Source organism: Mirounga leonina, unplaced genomic scaffold (assembly GCF_011800145.1).
Source record: "Mirounga leonina isolate KUSES-001 unplaced genomic scaffold, KU_Mleo_1.0 Mir_357, whole genome shotgun sequence".
Taxonomy (NCBI): Eukaryota; Metazoa; Chordata; class Mammalia; order Carnivora; family Phocidae; genus Mirounga; species Mirounga leonina.
In genome coordinates, this window is record NW_023270702.1 from 5,275,508 (window position 1) to 5,300,348 (window position 24,841).

A 24,841-nucleotide genomic window follows, 5' to 3' on the forward strand; every position below is an offset into this window, starting at 1 on the left:
AAATTTATGGAGTCTGACAGACATGGTTTCTGGTCCCTCTTTTGTGTACTTATTAATTATGTGACTTTGGGCAAGTTAATAACCTTTTCTGAGCATACTATTTCCTCAGCTGTAAAATGGGGATAAGGAAGGATATCACCAATTGTAAAATGAGAATCATGAAGGATATAATTTATCTTCAGTGTAAAATGAAGGTAATGTTATAAGGATGAAATAAAAACCATATAGATTATAAAAAGTATTTAGATTAACTAGGGCCTGGCATATAATGATATTGTTTGCTTTGTTTCTTTATTTCCCCCAGAGAGGATGAGCATTCTCTTTAAACACTTGCATATTAGAGAAGATGGTTCTGTTGCCTTCACGGGTAAATGTAGCTGTGTAAAGATTTCCTGAGCCACTGTCTTCTGTCAAAACTCTAAATATTGTTCCATTATGTGGCATGTAATGCTGTCAAGAAATTTGAGGCCAGCCTGTCTTTTCTCTATAAGTGGGTAACCAGTTACCCTGCCTTCATGCTTTAATACTTAATGGTGTTTCATCTGATCATATTCTGTCTATTTAAGTTCAGTTTTTTTCTCAGAGAAGGCAGTGTCTTTTCATTAACTTTGCCGTGGCAGGTGAGTTTTTTTCCAGATATAATTCATGTCTATTTTCTGTCTAGGGAAGTTTCTTTCCCTCAAGAAAATATTTCATTGAATAAAATTTTCATTCCATCTATTCTGGTTTCCTCTATAGGAGCCCTGCTTATCCATAAACGGACTTTTTATTATTTCTTCCCCACATTCTTCATATCTCTTATCTCTTTAACTCTTTTTTTCTTTGCCCTTCTTGTTTTCCTTTGAGAAGTTTTTTTTAAGTCATAGTCCAGGTTTTCCTGCAGTAGAAATTATGCTTCTTAACATTTATAATGAGGTACTTGCTGTGATTTTTGAAGCAATAATAACACTTCCAGGAAGGTCATTTATCTGGAACCATAGAGAACACATCTGTGAACCGGAGGTAAGCCAAAAAGTCCCTGGTCTCTTGAGGTAGTTTGGTCACTATCCTCTAATGTGAAGGAGAATCAGCCTACATTTACTGAAGGCCATGCGCTTTGCTGGGGATATGCTATGGTGCTATTTATTTCTCACAATAGTCCTATCAGATAGGATTGATATGTACATTTTACAGAGGAGAAGGCAAATACTCAGAAAGATTTGGTAACTTGACAAGGTCAGACAGCTAATAAAGGCCTGAGCCAAACTTGAAATACCAAAACCTTTGTTCCTCCTGTAATACCATTTTATCTCATGGTGGTACATATTTCCCCTAGAAAAGTCCCCATTTGGTTTTTCAGTCATAATCTATTTTTTCTTTTTGTTGGCACTATACTTGAATTTCATTGGCTGGGCTCCACGTCTACAGGGAGGAAATTGAAAATAGAGAATGTTAGAATAAACACTGTAGCAGCGAGAAGTTTCTTGGCAATAGTTAGAGAGTGAGAAAGAACCATGAAAAGCAGACTAAATTTACTAATTCTAGTAAAAATTGGAATATACATCTTTATAACCTCTGAGGACATTACTGTAATGCTGTATTGTATATAATTGATATTCATAAACATGTCTAGGATTCATTAAGGAAAGATTAAATTGTATTCAAGTTTTTAAAAATAGGCTAACAAATATGTAGCATCTTAAGAAATTACAAAATCATAAAAATGTTTTCAGTTGTTTATAATTGCAAAAAAAAAAGGAAACATTCCAAATGACTATCAACAGGAAAACAGATAAATTATATTATGGCTCTACAATAGAATACTTAGAATAGTAAAAATAAAGTACAGATTCATATATCCACATGAATGAATGTTATAGTGAAAAATGCAATTTGCAAAAAAAAGTGTATAATATAATTTCACTTATCTGAAGTTTAGAAATATTCAAAACTAAATAATATAGTATTAGGGGCATATATTTATGTGGCAAAACTAAAAAGAAAACCCATTTAATGGTAACCACAAATTCAGGATAGTGGTTGTCTCAGGGCAGTGAAAGGTAAGGGAGGTACAATTCAGTAGGGACATATACATAGGACCTCAAAAATGTAAGTAATGCCCTATTTCTTTTTTTTTAATATTTTATTTATTTATTTGACAGAGAGAAAGAGAGCACAAGGTGGGGGACGGTGTGTGGCAGGCAGAGGGAAAGGGAGAGGGAGAAGCAGGCTCTCCACTGAGCAGGGAGCCTGATGCGGGACTCAATCCCAGGACCCTGGGATCATGACCTGAGCCGAAGGCAGACGCTTGACCAACTGAGCCACCCAGGCACCCCAGTAATGTCCTATTTCTTAAGCTGGGTATTGGATATCACAGTATTCATTTTATCATCAGTGTTATTATTTATAATTTGTGTATGTGTAATATACATTTGTATGTACAAAAAGTTTAATAACAACAAATTTTGGTTCCTGAAGTTTTATTTTAGTTATCTAGAAATTTTTAGTTATGAGAAATATTTCCAAAGATATCAGATAGATGATTCATTATTGTTAGTGCTACAAAAGAAACACAAAAATAGACAAATGATATATCAGGGAGCTCATTTAAAAAACAATATTTGTTTATTTACCTAAAGAAACTTTTTTATATTGGAATGTTGGGTACTAGTGTACATAAGGCAGTTTTCATAAGGGAATTTTTTTTTTAAAGATTTTATTTATTTGACAGAGAGAGAAACAGCGAGAGGGGGAACACAAGCAGGGAGAGTGGGAGAGGGAGAAGCAGGCTTCCCGCTGAGCAGGGAGCCCGATGCGGGACTCGATCCCAGGACCCCGGGATCATGACCTGAGCCGAAGGCAGACGCTTAACGACTGAGCCACCCAGGCGCCCCTCATAAGGGAATTTTTGAAATAAAAGTCAAATCCCCTAAACTATGATGTCTTCTGTCTTCTAAAATTTATAGTTGCAGGGCGCCTGGGTGGCTCAGTTGGTTAAGCAACTGCCTTCGGCTCGCGTCATGATCCTGGAGTCCCGGGATCGAGTCCCGCATCGGGCTCCCTGCTCAGCGGGGGGTCTGCTTCTCCCTCTCCCACTCCCCCCTCTTGTGCTCTGTCTTTAAAATAAATAAATAAAAAATCTTAAAAAAAATAAAAATTAAAATAAAATAAAATTTATAGTTGCTTTGACTCAATTCAGAGCACAATTCCAGTAACAAAACATTGAATTAAATTCTAGAGAGAATGTCACCTAATTCAGAGAATTTACATGTCATGATATTTAATGTTAAGGCCTGAGGGTGTTTTAGAAATTCATGGGGGCATTTTGGTCCTCTAGTAATCATGACTGAATGTCTACATGTTTCAGTACTATTCTATTATAAAAGTTTATTTTGCTTCTTAATATTATAGCTGATTATTTTTATTTAGATTACATAAACTATATTATCTTTGAATTTTATTTCAACATAGTTAAGGGGAATATTACAAAATGTCAGTTATGAAAGGGGTGTCGGAACTGTTAGGGCTGAGAAAAAATAATCTGTGCCCACTTGGAGCGTATGGACAGACTTGTCTGAAGGGTTAAGATCAAGCCAGAAGTATCCAAGATAAAATTAAATTATATGAAGATTTAGGAAGCTTTTTGTATTTCCCCCTGGTGTTTGTATTTTCATTGTATTACAATTCATAATTAATAGTCTAATGCAGATTGACATCCATGATTAAGAAGAAAAACCTATTAATTTTCACCTCTTGCTTATGAATAAAAGGATTCAGCTTCCCTCTGGTTAAAACTCTAGAAGGCACATATTTTGAAAAAATATTTTTCATTGAGAAATATTTTTTACACAGTGATTTTTAATTTCATCTGTAATTTTGGGAGGGAATGAATATTGAATTCTGTTTTGTTTTTTATTTTTTTTTAACAGGTGGTTTGGGAACAGAACACACTATGATGCCTTGTATCAAGAGGGTCCCTCTTTATATGCAAAATGCTTTACTTTTCCTGGAAACTAATCTCCTTAAAAGCTAATACCCAAATCAAACAATGTACCCTTTTCAGTGCTGAATAAAAATAGGTCAGGAAGGGATTAAAAGCCTGGCACTGCACTAAAGTGAAGCAATGAAAGTTTTACTCTTTAAGCTCCCCCTTGTTATGTGAGAATTCATAAATTACTAGTTAATTCAAACCCCCCTCCTTCTGCCTCCTCTTCCTTGTCCCTCACTAGGTAAGCCCTTATTGTTCATATATGTATGAAACATTGTTTTCTCAGAAATTTTCCCATTGCATCTGTTAGAAATTTTTTAATATCAATCAGCATTGAGTCCAGTTTGCTTCATCTGTGTATTTAATCGACGAGGAAACTTAAGATTGATTTTGCATACTATTCATTTTCTCAGTTTCTGCTGTGTGTGGTTCCTTCTTTACTGCTCCTCTTGCCCTAAGTATCTGATGATCAGCACTATGCCCTGACTGTTCTTAGGGCTTTTAACAGGCTTCAGGTTATTGAAGTGTTTGAGTCAATAAACCTATTTGAAAACCTATTAGGTATGAGGAGTTACAGAGTCCATGTAGAGGAGGGTAAGATATAAGAATTGGAAGTCTCATTGGGAATCCCTTAAAATAGGATGGTGATAACTGCAGCACAAATGGAAATTCCATCTATTCATGAAGATAGCTGTGTGACTCGAGGGGTGATCCTGAAACATTCTGAACCTCTTTGATTCACATGGAATACAGAAGTTAAAATATATGCCTTTTTATATAGTTTTATATAAGTAGTTTTCAACATAGGAGTTAATAGATACAAAATTCTTAGCATGGTACTGCCATGTAGGAGAATTCCTATAAGTGCCTTAATATGCTTAGTACTATTGTTTTATTTGGACAGTTAACCAAGTTCATTATCTCTACGTTATCTGTTTTTCTCCAAGTCTCCATTTCCTTGCCTATAAAATGACTGGATTAGATGATGGGTTCTAGGGCTTCTTCCATCTTTATCATTACCTAGATCTTTGTTTAAGGAAGTGGGTTCTTAGTACTCATAATCTTTATATAAGATTTTCCAAGTCCACTTAGTATATATAATTAATTCATATCATCTTCTCTCTTCAAACTTGCAATACTTCGCCTTTCCTCTTAACTCACAGGTCAAAAATAAAAGCCACCAGAAGAGTTTCTACATGCTTCCCCAGCAACTGTACCAACATACCAGCTTCAATAGCCATCCACTGCAGGTCCTCCTGCTGTATTCTCCTTTAAGCCTGAGCCTTGCCCTGTGCACTGTATCTCCTCCTCTTACACCCTCAATAGTTTGTTTGTTTGTTCTCCTGGATCATGCTCATCAGATATCAAAAATGCTGAATTACCTTCCAGCTTTTAAATCCTCTCATATCCTACTTAGCCCTATAGCTACTGCTCTTCTTACCTGCTATGGTTTCATCTTCTCTTCCTCCACTCCCTTTCCAATCTTTTATTAAAAAATTGCTAACCTGTTTTTTAAAAGCTCCACAAATATACCCAGGACTGAATTCTCATGTAGCCTTCATATTTTTTATGAAGGCTTTTTGTACTATTTTGTCTTACTTACATTATCTCTTTAATACCTTCATTTTTCCTGAACCATTTGAGAATTCCTTGTATACATTGTGACATTTCACCCCAAAATATTTTCTCATGTATCTCCTAAGAACAAGGGCATTCTCCTATATAATCACAACCTAATAATTACACACAGGAAATTTTTTTAATATTTTATTTATTTATTAGAGAGAGAGAGCACGAGTGGGAGTGGGGGGTGGTGGTAGTGGAGAGGCAAAGGGAGAGGGATAAACAGACTCTCCACTGAGCAGGGAACCTGATGCGGCCGGCACTTGATCCCAGGACCCTGGGATCATGACCTGAGCTGAATGCAGACACTTAACCAACTGAGCCACCCAGGTGCCCCTACGCACAGGAAATTTAACATTAATACAATACTATTAGCAAATTTACTGACCATATTCAAATACTCACAATTGTTCAATAATGCTCTTATTCTCTTTAATATCCAATCAAGGATTATACATTGCTTTCAGTTGTCATATATCTTTAGTCTTCTTTAATCTAGAACCCTGGCCTTTAAAATTCTTTTTGTTTTTTATGACATTGACTTTTTTCTTTTTTAAGAATCTAAGCCAATTATATTGCAGAATATCCTCAATTTGGATTTATCTATTTCCTCTTTCAGAGGGAGGCTAAACCATTGGCAAGTCTACAATAAAATGACTCCTAAACATTTTTGGCAAGCATACAACAGATTTGATGTTATGTCCCTCCAAATGCACCACAACAGCAAGCACATATCAGTTTAACACATTATTTAGAAATTTGATCCCTTGGTTAAGATGGTTTCTCTCAGATTTCTCCATTGTAAAGATACTGGTTTCCCTTTGTAATAATAAATGTCTGGGAAGCTACTTTGAGCTGTCTTATTCCCTAATAGATTTTCACCAATGGTTTTAGCAACCATTGATGATTCTTACCCAAATCAATTATCACAAAATCATGATTTTCTATTTCCATTATGCCTTATTCACTGTCCTTCTCTTTTGAACTCACAAAAATCAGTCTTCTGCCCCACCAATCCAACAAAACTGCTATTGTCAAGGTCACCAAGGACTTCCACTTACTAGATCTAAGGGACAAGTCTCAGTCTTTACTTTCCCTAACATATCAACTGCATTGGACAAAATTAATCATTTCCTTCTCCTGGAAATACTTTTTTTAGTTGGCCTCTGAGAAACCAATAGAAGGACTCCTTATCAATCTTCTTTGCTGGTTCTTATTTAGCTTCTAAACCTCTAGACATGAAAAAAACCTCAGGATTTAGTCTTCATACCTCTACTACAACTCAACATGTGGGCGTGTGATTCTTCTAGTTGCTCAGGCTCAGAATTCTGGAGTCATACTTGACTCTTCTCTTTCTTTTACCCTCGATATCCAATTCATTAGCAAATTCTATCAGCTCTATTATTAAAATATATACCTAACCTAATCATTTCTTTCCATATCCATTGCTCTCTCCTTAGTCTGAACAACTACCATGTCTGGCCTTGACCATTTCTGCAGTAGTATCCTAGTCAGACTTCCTGCTTCTACCCTTGCTTGCCTATAGAAATCCTTTTTTAAAAGTCAAATAATGTCACAAAATCCATCTAATGCAAAATAAACCCAAAATTCCTACATAGATTTTAAGGCCTTGCATACTCTGGCCCTTGGCTACTTCTTTGATCTCCTCTGCCAGTCTCATATTTGTTATCCCTCTTGTCCGGAAAACTCTTCCCCTAGATAATCCATATACTTCATCACTTCATTCAGATCCCAAATATCACCTTATCAGGGAGGCCCTTTCAGATTTTTCCATCTAAAATAAGTCTCTCCCTCACTCTTTGTCCCCCTCCTCTGTTTACTTTTCTTCTTAGCCCCTGATGTAGTGTATGTTTATTTGCTTTGTGTGTAGCATCTGTCTACCTCTCACTGTTTTCTGTGGCAGGAGGGACTGCTAATATCCCCAATCCTTAGAGCAATGCTTAACGCATATAGGTACCTAATAAATGTTTCTTAATTGGCTGTTGGAATTCCTCTTACTCCTCTTATTCTTCTATTATTGATAGAAAGAAAATGGGTTTTTCCCTACTTTCAGTGAAAGGTTTAGTTTATAACTGCTCTTTTTTCATCTTGAAATATTAAATACAATGTTCCGAACTATACCTTAGCAAAGAAATTATGTTTTTGTGAATTGTATAAATTAATGGGTTATTTATAGTCTTGTTATTTGTAATTACTAATCACAATATGTTTTTCCTCAGTGTTTGGATATGATTCTTTAAAAGGCAACTAAAATTCTCATATGTTAGCCTAGGATTGTTTTTTATTATAAGTGAAAGTACAAAGTCTTTTACTAGACCATTCATTTATGAATTTTAAAGCCCATCAGTACAACAGTATTTATATATATATGGTTTATAATTCTCTAGGGAGTCTACCTGTTTTCTATTAGTTTATGGAAGGAGAAAGTTCTGGCTTCTTTTATTAACTTGAAAGTAAAAACTAATAACATGCCGTAAGATTAAACTAATGGAAATTTATGGAAACGTTTGGACAAACCACCATCTCCTGGTGTTTTTTGTTCTGTATGTTTGGTTTCCTTTGTATCTAGATATGGTATTTAAATAATGGGGGCAAATATATAAGATCTGATTTTAGCAGTTCTTGGAAGTGTCCAAGATACGCATCCTGTTTTAAAGAGTAAGGAAATTGCCGTGGTTGTTTTGTGTGTATGCAGACATGTAGGTGTTCCTCATAAAAGCCCTTATGCTACTATGTCTATATCTTGAACATCAGATGGTAGATTTTAGGGCTATTCACTAGGGAGGATATTTAGATGTTTATATTGTATATTTCATTGGGTATCTAGAAATGTTAAATTTTAAGCATTATTCTCAAGAGTTCTCACAAGCAATGTATGCATGGGTATGCATGGGATAGGGCCTGACCACCTACATGTCCCCAATGGTATGACCTTCCTCTTTCTAGCCCTTTGTATTTCTCCCTATTCCTCAACCCTACTGGCTGGACCACTGCGAAAGACTACTGTTGATAGACCTATTTGAATATCAATACTTGTCCAGATTGAGATCCTTTTGAATACTAATTTTTCTCCCTTCCAATATCTCAATATCTTGAGGGACCAGTGTTCCACAACCAAAGTTTAATAAATGCTAATACTTCTATGTCTTCATAGCTCAGGCAGCTCATAGCTCAGCTTCATTTTAGGTACAAATGTAATGGTCAATAGCTGATTTAAAACTACAGTACATGGGTATGCACAAGTGTATATTCACAAAACTAGACAACCAACCAACCAAAAAAACAAAATAATTATAGCACTCTTGACACTTACTTGTTCAAGGAATGCTTCTTATGTTCGGACAGTCATTAAAAAGAATTTCAGAAACTCAGAACAGAAGAAACTGGAGGTAAATTTGAAGTAATTTGGGATGGGTAAACTTTCTTTTTAGAAAGATGCATCCTCTCTCTCTCTCTCTGTCATGGAGCACTTGCCCTGAATGTACAATAACCACCAAGATAAGCCCTGAAGAACTTTTTTTTATTTTATTTTTTTTACTAAATTGAAGCCATTTATACACATATTGCTTCAAGTCCAGCACTCCTATTTGGCATTGGCATTTTTCTGCAAATTTGATTTTAGCATGACGTTTATGCTGATTTTGAGATTAGGATTAAGTATATTACCAAAATATAAAAGAACGATGTTCAATTAGTGATGAAAATTTCTCTGGTGTCAGAAATACAGATGAAACATATCTGTACCACATAGGGGAGACAGCATAATGCATACTGAAATAGAAAAAGTTTCTATTTTTTCCTAAAACAGACAATAAACTTTATTAATATTTAACAGAAATGTGATAATCCTATATATATTTGGGTCCTGTTCAAAACTATTTTACTGATAAGGATTTGTGATTTCTGGGGTAGTAGATAGAAACACAGGTTCTGGAGAGAGACTGGCAAAATTCAACCTGGCTCCACTGTGGAGTAACTATGTGACCCAAATGAGTTACTTTATTCTTTTAGTTCACATTTATTCATCTGACATTGCAGTAACAGTACCAACCTCATGACAAAGTACTGAAATAATAAATAAAACATGCTTACATTATACTCATTCAGTAGTCCTAATACCAGTAAATAAGAATATCCATACACACACATACATATACATATATATGCACATATATATACACAGGTATATGATGAGAGTAAATATATATAATTGTAATTGTCTTCCTCAAACATCCCTGCCTACTCTCTACCTGAAGACTCCTTTAAGAGTTCCCTTTGTATAGAGTGTTTTTCTCTTATTTCCTATGGCTGCTTTTTGTCATTCAGATCTCAGTTTTGTTACCTGCTCAGGGAGGCTTTTCCTCACTATCCAATCTAAAATATTCACCAAGTTAATTTCAACCATATCTTATTTTAATTTTCTCCATGTCATTTATCACTTGATTTAATTTTTTGTTGTCAAACTCCTTTCACTGGAGTATAAGAATCTCCCTTGTTCTCCATTGTGTCCTAGCACCTTGGTAAATGCTTTAAAAATATGTGCTAAATTAATAAACTACTCTATAGAGGTTATAATGAAAAAAATCAGAGAAAGGGAAGGGAATGCAAAATCCCAGTTTAGGAAAAAAAAAATGTCAGTTCCTGACTTCCACTGCCCTACCCAGGCCCTGAACTAATATATCAGTAAACTCAGATCTCCCAAATGGCTCAGTTTCAATGTAGCCTAGCTCTTTTAGATCTGTCATCTCTTGTGACTTGGGATAGGGCCTGACCACCTACATGTCCCCGATGGTATGACCTTCCTCTTTCTAGCCCTTTGTATTTCTCCCTATTCCTCAACCCTACTGGCTGGACCACTGCGAAAGACTACTGTTGCTAGACCTATGTGAATATCAATACTTGTCCAGATTGAGATCCTTTTGAATACTAATTTGGATCACTGTCCCCATCCCTATCCATGCCTATTGCTGTGTTAGTTCCCACTATCTTTTTCTCTCCACCATCCGTTGCTGTTGAAGTCCCAACATTCTTTAATGTTCTATTCTTGTAAGTTAGGCTCTCAAGGTCTGAGACTATTAGAAAAAGAAAAGGAACAGTAGAATTGAAATTTAAGACTGCCTTTGAGTTTATATGGTCCCAGTGTAACTTGTAATGAATACCACTTTCTTGGCGTGTTCATTCCTTATTTTGGTTATTGTCATAGTACCTAGCACTATTTCACGGATAGGTAGGTACCTTCATAATACTATTCAATGATGATAATTCTTAAAAGCCCAATGTTAGGATGTCATTCTGGTCATCTATTGCTGTATAAACAATCACTGCAAAGCTTAGTGCCTTTAAATAACAATTATTGATTTTATCCACAAATCTGTAACTTGGTAGGGCTTGGCAGGAAAGCTTGTCTGTTTACACAGCATCAGCTGGGGAGCCTTGGCTTCCTAAAGCAGGATGCTGTCTTCCAAGAGCAAATGACTCAAAAGACAATGTGGAAGCTGCCAGAAATGGACACAGTGTTGCTTCTGTATTATACTGGTCAAGGAATCATAGAGCTCAGATTCAAGGGAACAGACATAGAAACCACCTCTAAATGGGAATACCATAATATAGTACTAATATGATCAAAGAATTTAGGATCATGTCACAAATACTCACCATTTTCATTTTTTAAATCAAAAAAATCAAACGAAAATCTCTAAGTCAGATCATAGTAGAAATTAGAATACTATGCACAGAAAGCAGCTGTTTTTTGAAATTGCTTGACTCTGGGAAAGTTAACACTCACCATTATGAGCTACTAGATTATCACTTAACCTAAATACTGTGAAACATACCACATTTGAAGCCAAATTGAGGATTATTTGAATGATCTCAAAAGGTAATGTAACTATTAAAAAACCTTACTGTTGTTAATGTAAGCCTCTGAAAGAGGGAGAAGAATTAAATACCTAAACTATTTTCTAGAGTTAACGTTTTTGTTCTAAAGCATTTCAAGTTGGTCTTGTGGGCAACTTGGAAGATATTATGACTTTTTTTTTTTTTTATTAAATCCAGGGCAAGGTAATGTTTACTTTGTGTGGTGTAAATAGCATTTAAATGGAATGAAAATTTATGTGTTCAATTAATGCAGGGATCTGGTATTCTGAAATCAAAATGTTTTATTCATCTTAGAGAAAAAAATAGCAGGTTTTAAAAGAAGGTTTAAAATTTCCACTGTTGGGGCACCTGGATGGCTCAGTCAGTTAAGCGTCTGCCTTTGGCTCAGGTCATGATCCCAGAGTCCCGGGATTGGGCCCCATGTCAGGCTCCCTGCTCAGCGGGGAGCCTGCTTCTCCCTCTCCCTCTGCCTACCCCTCCCCCTGCTTGTGCTCTCTCTCTCTCTGTCAAATAAATGAATAAAATCTTAAAAAAAAATTCCACTGTTTACTGTATTTAAGCCCTTCTATAAACAAAGTGGAAGTTTTGATTTGACAAATAATGTGACTATATTTTCTCCAACTTTGTCTCTCAACCCAGCATCATATTTTTGAGTTACCAGTTTTTTAAAGATGCTCTAGAACTGGATATAGAAGGGTCAAGGTGCATGCTGTATTTAGGCAGCATCTGCAGTACTCTAACAGGAAAGATCTTGCCGATCTATTTTCATTTCTTTCCTCCTGGATAATCCAATTTTGCAACAAATTGATTGCTCAACCTCCCCATGTCACTTTTCTATAAAATCAAAAAGGTTGCTACAGTCCCAAGGTAAGGAAGGACATGGTTTCTTTCTGGGAAGGGTGACACTCAAAGGTCAATTCATTAAACAGAGTGACTTATGAGACCTCCAAATGATGCCTTGGTGATATATTCCAAAACATTGAGTCCAAAACTTAAATTGATCTTTTTTACTGGTAAGCTTGCTCTTAGAAATTTTACTTAGAAGAAAAACTGAAATAAATGCCTTTTACAACTGCTTCTGAAGAACAATATTTTCCCCCCTAAGATGCAATTATTAGGGAAATCCCTCATTTACCTACTAGAAAGCACTTCATTACATAAAAAAAGTACCAGTGCTGAAATTCTGATATCACAATTAATCAAAATCATCTGTTTAAGAGAGAGCAAGTCATAGTGGGAAGACTGAACCTGGCATATAGAAATTTTTGTTAGAGTCCCAGCTTTACTACTTACCAGGTGTGTGTCTTTGAGCAAATGCTAAGTTTGAGCAACCTCATTAGTGCTCAATGTCCTCATTTGTAAAATAAGGAAAATGCCATCCGCTCTGACAACCTGACAGAGTTTTGAGGTTAGATTATATATCAAATATGCAAGTGCTTAATAAATTGCAAAGCATCATATAAATGAAAGTTATCAATCATTTTAGAAACTTTGATGAAGTATATATGGATTGTTGTAAGCTATAGCTGTTAAAATTTCATTAAAAATATGTTGCACAGTGTGGCTAATACAATATACTTTCTAAGCTCAAATAAAATGTTTTGTACTAATTAAACAAGACATAACTTTACGAAGGACAGAGACCAAGTGTTATACATCTTTGTGTCCCTAATATTGTCTAGAACAGTTCTATGTAGGTCAAGTTCATTGGTTGTTTCATTGGTCAAATAATTGATTAACCTATTTGTGAGGTCATTATTCCTCAATTTAGAGAGGAATAGATTGGCCTCTTTTAACATTTTGAATTTCTAGTTAATAATTATTGAATGCTCTAATACTGTGAATAACAAAATTATGAGAGTGAAAATAAACATCACACTGTTACACAATTGTTGATTTCATAGACTGCACTGTGGGATGTGTGAACAAGTGGGGGAAAGAGGGAAAAAGGTTATCAGATGATTAGTATCCATTGTTGCAAGAAAGTTGTCACTGTGAGGTTAGCATGGCTAAGAGGATTAGTGATGCTGGACTGCAACTAACTTTGAAAAATGTAAATCAAAAGGACTATTCAAAATGTTTAGTATTTACAACAAATCATGTCCAAAATTTAAAATAAAATTGCACTAAACTAAACTGTAAACTTTATGTTGCTGCTTAGTTTTACACATCAACTCAGGAATTTCTTCAGGAATTTCATTGCTGCCTTTCTAACTTTTTAAGTTTTTATTTAAATTCCAGTTAACATACAGCATAATATTAGTTTCAGGTGTACAATTTAGTGATTCAACACTTACATACCACACCCGGTGTTCATCCCAGCAAGTGCCCTCCTTAATCCCCATCACCTATTTAACCCATCCCCCTACCCACCTCCCTGCAGTAACCCTCAGTATGTTCTCTATTGTTAAGAGTCTGTTTCTTGGTTTGCCTCTTTTTTTTCCCCTATGCTCAGTTGGCTCAGTTGTTTTGTTTCTTAAATTCCACATGAGTGAAATCATATGGTATTTGTCTTTCTCTGACTTAGTTAACTTAGCATTACACTCTCTAGCTCCATCTACATCATTGCAAATGGCAAGATTTCATTCTTTTTGATGGTTGAGTAATATTCCTGTGTGTGTGTGTGTGTGTGTGTATATATATATACCTCACCTCTTTTTTATCCATTCATCAGCCGATGGACATGTGGGCAGGCTGTTTCCATAATTTGGCTATTGCTGATAATGCTGCTGTAAGCATCGGGATGCATATATCCCTTTGAATTAGTATTTTTGGATTCTTTGGATAAATACCTAATAGTGCAATTGCTGTATCATAGGGTAGTTCTATTTTTAACATTTTGAGGAACCTCCCTACTGTTCTCCAGAGTGGCTGCACCAGCTTGGATTCCCACCAACAGTGTAAAAGGGTTTCCCTTTCTCCACACCCTCACTAACACCTGTTTCTTGTGTTGTTGATTTTAGCTATTCTGACAGGTTTGAGCTGATATCTCATTGTAGTTTTGATTTGTACTTTCCTGATGATTAGTGATGTTGAGCTTTTCATGTGTCTATTAGCCATTTCTTTGGAAAAATATCTACTCATGTCTTCTGCCAATTTCTTAACTGGATTATTTATTTCTTGGGTGTTGAGTTTGACAAATTCTTTATATATTTTGGATACTAACCCTTTATCAGATATGTCATTTGCAAATAATTTCTCTCATTCCATAGGTTCCTTTTAGTTTTGTTGACTGTTTCCTTTGCTGTGCAGAAGCTTTTTATTTTGATGATGTCCCAGGATCTTATATTTGCTTTTGTTTCCCTTGCTTAGGAGAGTTATCTAGTGAGAAGTTGCTATGGCTGAGGTCAAAGAGGTTGCTGCTTCTGTTCTCCTCTAGGATTTTAATGGTTTCATGTCTCACATTTAGGTCTTTAATCCATTTTGAATTTATTTTTGTCTAGCTTTTGATATAGCTTTAAATAGCTGTTTTCTTATTCCCTCACCAAAGTTCTTAGAAACTTTTACAGTCCCATATAAAGCACTGTTCTGTAGTTGACTTCTTTTACTGTTTCAACAAATACAGGCATAGCATTGATAGCTAACTTGTTTTTATGTTTAGTACCTGTAGAAGTAAGCATGTGGCCTTAAAATCCAGCTTGTCCTAATTGCAGAGAAAATAAATTCATTAAACTTTTACTAAGCACCTGTTATGTGCCTATCCGGCTCCTAACACTCTTTCCATTTAATTGGACCCAAGTTTATTTGGTCAGGAAAAATCATCTGTATCTATTTCAGGAAGACAGAAGCAGTTTTAACTAATGGTTCTTTTGGTAGTTAATATAATTAATAGTGCCTATATATCATTAAAAAAATTAAAATGTAATTGAAATACATTATTTTAGCTTCAGGTATACAACATAATGATTTGATATTTGTATATGTTGTGAAATGATCACAGTAAGTCTAATTAACTCACATCCATCACCACACGTATAGAATTCTTTTCTTGTGATGGGAACTCCTAGGATCTACTCTATTAGCAACTTCCAAATATGCAATACAGTATTATTAACTATAGTTGCCCTGCTATACATTACATTCTCGTGACTTATTTATTTTAAAACTGGAATTTTGTACCTTTTGACTCCCTTTGCACATTTTGCCCACTCCCACCCCCACCTCTGGCAACCACCAAGCTATTCTCTTAGATTCCACATGTAAATGAGATCATATGGTACTTGTCTGACTTATTTCATTTAGCAAACGCCCTCAAGGTCCATCCATGTTGTCTCACATGGCAAGACTTCATTCTTTTGTATAGCTGAATAATATTCAATTGTATATCTGTATACCACATTTTATCCATCACCCATCGATGGACACTTAGGTGGTCTCCATATCTTGGCTATTGTAAATAAAGCTGCAATGTACATAGGGGTACAGATATCTTTTTGAGTTAGTATTTTCATTTTCTTCAGATAAATACCCAGAAGTGTATAATAAAATTTTTTCACTACCTAACAATACTAATGCTTTATAGTATAAAAGATGAGTTCTTTTGGGTAGTACCAAAGGCTTTGAAAAAGTTACTTTTTCTTTGTCTTTTTAAAAAATTTATTACAAAATACTAAATGTAAATGTAGTCAGGAGAGTGGAGAGCTGGTAGCATTCCTGAGGTTCTCTAAAGCAAGAAAACTGGTTTCAAGCAGAGGGAACAAATTTATAAAGGCACCACCTCGCTGACCTTGATAAATTCAAGGAGCTATCCATTGTCAGAAAGGCTGGAATATAGAGGATATATAGGAAAGTTCCAGAAGGTGAGTTTGCCAAAGTAACAGATCTCAGATCAGTAGAGGCCTTGTTTTCTTGCCAAGAAGTAAAAATTATTTTCTTAAGGCAGAGAGATGCCTTTAAAGGTATTTTAAGCAAAGAAGAGATATTTTAATGGGCAGATATGGAAGGGACTTTAGTTATATACACAGGAAAAGCATGCTCAATGACAAGCTATGGCACAAAAGACAGGACCTAGTGAGCATAGCATTTCAGAGCTATACCAAGGGAAGAGAGCCTGGGAAGTAAGGTGAGAAGGAATATCCAATAAGGAGTCCAAGGACTTTCTTGATCTAGAACACCAGGGTTCAAAATGAGTCAATGAGTTCCAAAGAGTTGATTCTATTTCATTTTCTTAATTAAATGACGTAATGACAATTAGCATCAGTTGAGGTTGAATGCGCCAGAGAAATCTACTAATAATCTGATTTGATTTGAGGATATACTCTATCCTGAATAAAAATGATGCAGGCTAGCATTATAAGAGAACATCTTTAATATGTAATAATGTAAAAGTAACTGTGCTGTCTATTCAAGTAAAACTTGTCTCTAAGGAGCTCTAAGCACATTAAATATTAAAATGAGGCCCTTGTTTCTCTATAGCACAGAGGCAAAATAACAAGCAATGCTCTTTCCCATCTGGTCTTGCCTGTATCTTCAGATCTATCCTGTGTTCTACCATTTCTTCATAGATCCTCATTTTTAAGCACATGAGCTAATTGCGGTTTTCCCCTAAATATGTCATATTTTTCTTAGTATACTTTCCCTTGCCATTCTGTCTGGTAAGTTTCTGTTCCTCCTTAAAGACTCAACTGAAATGCCTCAAGTCTCTGTAAAGCCCTCTGTGATGTCTCATTTAGTCCTTTATTTTCAGCGCACATACGTTTGCAAATAATAAACACCCGTAACTTCCTTTAGATACTCTTAGCTCCCTAAGGACAGGAACTATGTTTTACTCACTTTGAGATGTGTCCTCAGCATATAGACAAGTACTGAGCATAGTAGGTGCCCAAGTGATATTCCAAGCATGAAAACCTTACCCCTGGGGATGGGACCTGCATTTCACTGTCTATTGCCCTATAGAACATAGATGATGCCGATGTTCTAACATAGTTCTTCCTTTGCTTAAAAATTTGTTCGTTTACCTTTGTATTTTCCTTTTGGGCAATGCAAACAACACTGAAGTTGTCTAAATAATCAGGTTCCTCCTGACTTGAATTAGACAAGGGAAAGACTTCACTGTGGGAGAATTACATCACAGAAAGAATGAGATCATTTGTATTAAAACATCTGACCATTTGATTCTTGGGTTTCTTTTTCTATGATGGCACTTAAAGAACCAGCATTTTTAGTCAAACTAAAAATAGATTATAAATTCATGCTTATAAGTGGTGTCTTAGGCAGAAGAATGTTGGATATAAATAGAAAGTAGACTGGATTTTTAAATTAACACCATATCTCAAAATACCACTTTCTTACCTTGTTCAATGTGTTTGAGATCCTGTTCATGTTTCCAGGAGCTTCATAATATTTATATAACTGGAATGGGGAGGAGGAATGCTTTATTTGAGGTGGCTTTTCCATAAAGCATCTGAGCATCATGCTACTATATTTTTAGCTTGATTTGTGAATATTACGTGCAACTTAATGGTGTCTATTTAAGCAAACCCTGAAAATTACCTCTTTGCCTTCAACCTTCATATCAGCATGAATACTTTATATGCAAACATGCAATCTTAGAAAAACAGATCTTCATCAACATTTGCTTTTGGAGCAAACCTAAGAAAGTTAGGTAATTCTAAATGTATAATAGAAATATGGTACAAAACTTCCTGCTAGTTGTTCCATTAAATAAATTTTCTTTTCTCTGTGTTCTTAACAAAAGGTAATTCCTTTTGACTTTATGAAAATCCTTTGGCTAAGCAATGTTAAGAAATCCACAAAAGGAAGGCTAAAATGTTTGTGTTCATTTCTTGCCTCTTGGTGGCTCCATTAAGCAGCAGCATTTGTGACTCTAGCTTTCTGGCTCAAAACTACTTTTCTTTTTTTGCCACTCACCTCCCCTTCCCGTTGTTACTCTTCCTCTTCCAAATCAGAACTGCATTGCCATAAAAAATAAGGCAGATTTATGAATGGATGGATAGACAGATGGTTAGATGAACAGAGTGTGACTAAACCAAGTATGGTAAGTTGTTAGTGGTAGAATCTAAGTGGAGGTTACAGAGACATTCACTGTAAGATTCTTTCAACTCTGCTGTGTTGAAAATTGCCCTAATTTCTTAGGAGTGGTAATCCAGGAAGGGTAGGATGATAGGGGCTTTTATTTATTTTGTTTAAATTTTTCACAATTATATTATTAGAGAAAAATGAAAAGCTAGCTACATGAAACTGTCTTCATAAATGAAGTCACCAAACTATTGATTGAAATGCCCTTCAGGTTTGAAATTCACATTAGAACATGCTAAACAATTAAGAATGTGTACAGTGATTTAGCTGTATGATGATGATGACATTATTACAATAGATTGGTTATAGAAGTGTGGTAGATATGGTCAATGGAATACTATGCAGCCATTAAAACATATAGCATAGAAACATGCATTGACATGGAAAGATTGATATATAAGGTTTTATATGCATCTAGAACATTATGAATTTATGGATACAGCTGGAAGTATATATATACAAAGATATGAGCTCTGAATTATTAGATTATGGATCTTTTTCTCTCATATAAATTTTTTATTCATATTTTCTATTTTTTCCTAAAATAAAGGGTTTCCAGTGTTTTTATTTCAGTAACCTAAGAAAGAAGGAAAACAGAAAAGAGAAGAAAAGAAAAAAGTCAGGCTGTTTTTCTGTGAAAATGGATCAGGGAAACATTGGTAACTGTAAATAATTTTTGATCAAGCCTAAAGATTATCTGGGTTTGCCTTTTATCTATATCAATGAGATCTGCTCCCTTATATTTTCTTAATCTTGCTCTTACAAAAAGTGCATGTGAAATATGTAAAAACAAATAATTTTATTCATTCTTCTGAAGTTATTTCGTGGACTTAACTAGTGGCTTTGAAGGAAAGTTAAGATGTTCATGCTGCTAGGCCCAAGGCATTTCATACTTGGAAATGCCCTATCTTTAATCTCTAATTGCATTAGATTTCTGTGTCTGACTCATGAGGAAAAGAAGCTTCAAAGCCAAAATGGTAAAATCTAATTTCTCTCTAAATACACTAACTATTGATATATTTCAGACAATGTGACACCTATGTTCCAACGTTCCTAACCAGAAAAACTAAGAGTTCAAGGGCGTGCCGGTTAAATAATGAAAATGTTTTTGTTATGGATCTCTTTTGTCCAAGGAGATTTAAACAATGTGCTAGAATTAGGTAGTCTTTGCAATCTGTCTCTGATAGGGAAAGAGGGAAGAAACTGTCACTGTTAATTTTTATTCATCCAGTAAACATTTATTGAACACTTTATGACTCTGCCATTAATATTTCACTTACTGTTTCCTCTCTAGAAGACATTTTTTCAATGGATATTGACAGAGAAGTTGGACATGAATAAAAGTAAAAATAAGCATAGAGAGAGTTCATTTCTGGGTTTCAGTTCTCTGGTCCTCTCACGGTGGATGATGTGGAATTTGGAACTCATTTATACATTTACCCCTCTTGTTGGACGCCGGCGGTCTACTCTATGAGTACCTTCTTACTCCCTCACGATGCCTAACATTTCATTGTCTTCATCTCTTGTCTTCCCCAGGTAAAATGTCCAGTGATCGAGCTTTGAGGAAGCAGCAGCAGTTAAACAACCTTGTTTATGTCGTGGCAAATCAGGCCAAACCTGGTGACAGAATTGTGGATTTCTGCAGCGGCGGGGTATTACATCCCTCCTTTTGTTCTCTTTAGCCTTTCCCCAACTATGTGACTTTACTGTATTACATTCAAAGTCATGTTTTTATTTGGTAAGACTACTGTCTCAGAATGAGAAAAAAGCTTTAGGGACCAAAGTTAACTTGTTTCTTTTTCTGCCTTTTCCAGGGCCATGTTGGAATTGTCCTTGCTCACATGCTGCCATCATGCCAGGTAAAATCTGAATAACCCATAAAAGAAAACACTGGAAAACTACCCAGTTCAGTTCGCTGAGTCTGTATCTGACCCCTGCTCTTTGAATTTATTAATTGTTCACCCAGGTCACATTATGTGGCACAGATAATTTTTTTTTCTTTGAACTAAACTTCTAAGAATCTTTAAAAAAAAAAAAGTAAAGTAGGATCACAATACATTTTTCAATTTTTATAAAAGCGTTATATTTTAAAATAAGTTTTAGAGGGAATAACCATTCTGTTGTTAAATAAAATACTTAATGGTGAAACTAGTTTAATTGACCCCATAATTTTATACTGCAAATACTAGCTTTTGAAACTTGTTAAGCATATTCTTTTGGTATCTTCATTTTTATCCATTGTACCAAAATTGTAACAGCAATTACAAAATTCCTTAAAGAAAAAAATAAACTCCAAATTTACTACACTCATCCGTCAAATGCTTTTCTCCCCATGTTCTCATTAAGTCATTGTCCAGGAGGATGCTTATTGCCGCAAATGCTAAAAACGCAAATATAATTTTAGTCACCAGCTTTAACTCAGTATTGTAGCATAAATGTTTTTCCCTATTGCAAATAGTTTTAAATATCATTATTAAAATATCACCAAAATGTAACTACATAGTATGTTTTTAAGTAAATGTACCAGAATTTATGCAGTCATTGCCATTTGTTAGAAGTTTATTATTTTTAGTCTCTGCCATATGAAATCATTTCTTTACAGTGACCATCTTTTAGCATAAAAGTCTAGAACTTGATGACTTTAAAAAAAAATACAAAACAAATGAGGCAGTTTCTTTGCTCGTGAACTCTCTGGAAGGTGCAAAATAATTACAGTGATTCCTCATAGAAGAAAAAGATGAGGAAGAACCCATAGACTGGCCAGAATGACATATAACAGGATGCTGGGGGGTAAGGGTGTATTATTTTTTTCCTTTCTTTGAAAATAAAGGGCAAAATAAGTAAGGAATCCTGGGGGAAACTAGCAGGTGTCTGTTTTGTAATCAAGGAAAGTAACAACTTGGTGGTTGGAGTTAGAGGAAGAAAGCTCATAAAGTAGAACCCTGGAGAAGCAGAGTCAGGGTTATGGTGTCTTTCCCCCCCCCTTCCCAACAGTCTGAACACTTAGAGATGTTGAGCCTTTAAAGGGGAAATCTTGGCTAAAATAATGGCTGGAAAGCCTTTGATACCAAGTGTCCTCTGACAGGTTTTTTATACGAAGGGATACAGAATTTTTCTGTAAACACAAGCATAAAGACAAAATAAGGGTAGAACTAGGAATGATAGTGATGGAAGTGACAATTCTGCCCACTTTTCTCTGTCTAAACAAGTAATCCTTTCCAATCTTCGTTGGCCTGGATTCCTAACTAGTTGCCCTTCCTTCTGTCTCACCCCCACCAATCCACACTATATATGGCAGCAATGGAACCTTCTTTGATCACACGATCTGGCTCCTATCACCTCTGCAGCCTCACGTCTACCCTCCACATCCTGTCCCCCCATTCACCATCACCACCACACACTGTGACCCAGCTATACCAATTTCTCAGTTCTTCAAACACACGCTTTGGCCTTCACACGTGTTTCTTTCTCTGTCTGAAACACTCAATTCCTCCAGCTGATTTCTATTCATTTTTTAGGCCTCGGTTAATATGTTATTCTCCATGTTAAATGACTAAAACCTTCTTTAGTCATCAAGTCTGAGTGTTCTGATAACACACAATATTGTCTTCCATTAAACACTTATCACTGTATTATAATTGCCTGTTGCACTTACATCACTCCATCTCTAAGCTCCAAGAGTTTGAGGACCTTGTTCATTTTTATACCATATTATCTGGCATACTTCCTGGCACAGGATAAGGATCAGTGTAGTATGTTCTACATTAAAGCTATACAGTAATAATACTTTGCCCTAATATCTGAATTATGTTACTGAATGTACTATTGTTTCCTGGGTGAAATCTAGGTTACATTAATAGAAAACAAGGAATTATCATTAATTCGTGCTAAGAAGAGAAGTGATGAACTAGGTTTAAGCAACATTTGGTTCATTCAAGCAAATATGGAGTATTTTACAGGGATGTTTAATATTGGGGTAAGTAATCAAACAATTTCAATTTCTTTAATTAATTAAGAAAAATTATATGCCTTAGATTAATTAAAAGGAGATACTTTTATATTCTTTGCTAAATAAGTTTATAACTTTTGTTTTCTATATCTAAAAGTATATCATATTAATGAATAGTATTTCATTCATAGCACTTCACCATTATGTGATAGAGGTAACATTTGTTCCTCTCCCAGACACGAGTTTTATTTTCCTCACTTGCAGAATGCCCAGTGCCTAAAACAATGTTTGACATACAGTAGTTCTCAGTTGAATGAACGAATGAATTCTAATAACAATGACCTTCCTTGGTTTATTTTACATTTTGAAAGATAATGAAAGAAAAGAAAAACAGAGAAATGTTGCTGTTACTCCTTGTATTTGTTTTAAAATTTTTTTTCTTATTTTTAAAGGACCATATGCTCAATATAGAAAATACATAATAATACAAAGAAAAATCACCAGTATTTCCACTACTGAGAAATGAATAGTGTCAAAAACCTTTGGTCTTTATATATTTATGCACACATACAAATGCATATTTACACATATGTTAACATCGTTTACATCATACTATATAGATCTTGCTTTAACTTAACATTGTCATAAATCTTTCCCCTACTCATTGATCACTTTTTTTCATGTTGTTATAATGTGTAATTATTACTATGAAGGATATCTTATGAATTGTTTAAGATTTTGATACATTTGCCAAATCACTTTCTAGGAAGGTTGTACTAATCTGCATTTCCAACTGTATGTGTTCACAAAACATACATAATAGGCTGGTCTAGCTGGAACTCTTCTTCAATATCAGAATCTCAGACTTTCGTAGTTCTTATGATTTTTGTCCAGTGACGTTCATTTCCTAAATATCGACTACTGGAAATTTGTGGGGTTTATGTTATCTTTTACAATGAAAATGAATACAATCTGTTTCCATTGGTTATCTCAAGCCAAGCCTATACGAAGAGAAGTAAACTGTTAAAAGGAAATTTGGGAAAATGCAGACATCTGAAACAGCAAATTCAAATTAACTGTATATTTATGTGCACCTTAAATTTTACATAAATGTTGACATAAAGTTTAAAGCTTCTCCATTAAGAAATGAGCCATTAAGTCAATGCCCATTTACCAGTACACCATGCAGACTAAGGTGGCAAGATATTGCAGCCCATTTACTCACCTCTCAAATCACAAAATTCCCATCTTCTCAGCCATACATCTCTTTACCCTTCTGTGGTTTATAGGTGCTAAATCATTCTGGCATATTCTTGTAACTCCCAAAGTCATAATTCACTAACACCAACTGAAAATGTGTATGTCTTTTTTGATGTGATATTTTCTTTACATTTCATAACAGTATATTCAGAATGGCTTTTTTCTTTCATAATTACTTTTGTCAAGTATATAGAGAGTGAATTAAAATTACTTGGAGGATTAAACCAAAATTAGATTTACTCTCAAAAAATAATTTTCCCTAGGAGGATAATTGAGGTATTTGTCACTAGATAAATCAAACTGAATGCATCAGTTTGATACAAGGCTCCAGCTCTTGTATTAAATAGATTATGGTGAAAATAGTGTAGCTAGAGGAAATCAGAATAACTAAGTATTGGAAATGCATTAAAGCTGCATTAATCCGTGATTTTGTGATATTTCAAATAAGGGTTTAGTTAGCATTTATCTTTGCTTAGTAAATACCTTTTTCTTTTACTATTTTTCTTTAGATATAAAAATAATGATGTAAACCAGATTTTAAGGAGAGAATTTTAAAGTCTTAGAATCAACTATCTTTAGGAACTTTAAGCAAATCATTTATATATATATCAGAATTAAAATACTAATTATTAGTCTTATCTCCATTAATACAACAACCCATAGCAGGCAAAAATGAATTGATTTTCTAACTTTGTTAAACTAGTTTAATCTGAAATAAGGAAAGAGAACAAATCTAGATATTTTTAGATCTTTTAATTAGGTCTTCCAACATGTCCACCTACTACTGGACCTGCCCAATATAACCAGAATCAGTGAGGTAATAATACTGTGTTTGTTCCAAAGAATCATCTTGTAGTTTCTGGTTTACATTGTCCTTATTTGAGAAATATGTATCTTTAGAAATACAAATGCCTAATAAGCTTATAAAAACATTCAAAGTCTCTATACATTTTAACTTGAACAACAATGATATTCCATTTTTGCTCTTAAATTTTGCCATTTAATTAAATTAAAAAAATATATATTATTACTCATTGACTGCAGGGCTTCCGTGAGACAAGCCTAATCATATAGGAGTTATACATTTTTTACTTTACATGATATTT

At 34.8% G+C, this 24,841-nt stretch overlaps 1 protein-coding gene across 1 annotated transcript in view; it reads left to right on the forward strand.

Annotated features, from left to right (window-relative positions):
- Positions 1 to 24,841, forward strand: part of GSTCD (glutathione S-transferase C-terminal domain containing) — a 128,586-nt gene that overhangs the window by 78,622 nt on the left and 25,123 nt on the right. Inside the window, exons 6-8 of the mRNA XM_035030216.1 lie at positions 20,063 to 20,178; positions 20,341 to 20,385; positions 22,374 to 22,502. Coding sequence (XP_034886107.1) covers positions 20,063 to 20,178; positions 20,341 to 20,385; positions 22,374 to 22,502 — 290 coding nt within the window. The remainder of the gene's footprint in view (positions 1 to 20,062; positions 20,179 to 20,340; positions 20,386 to 22,373; positions 22,503 to 24,841) is intronic.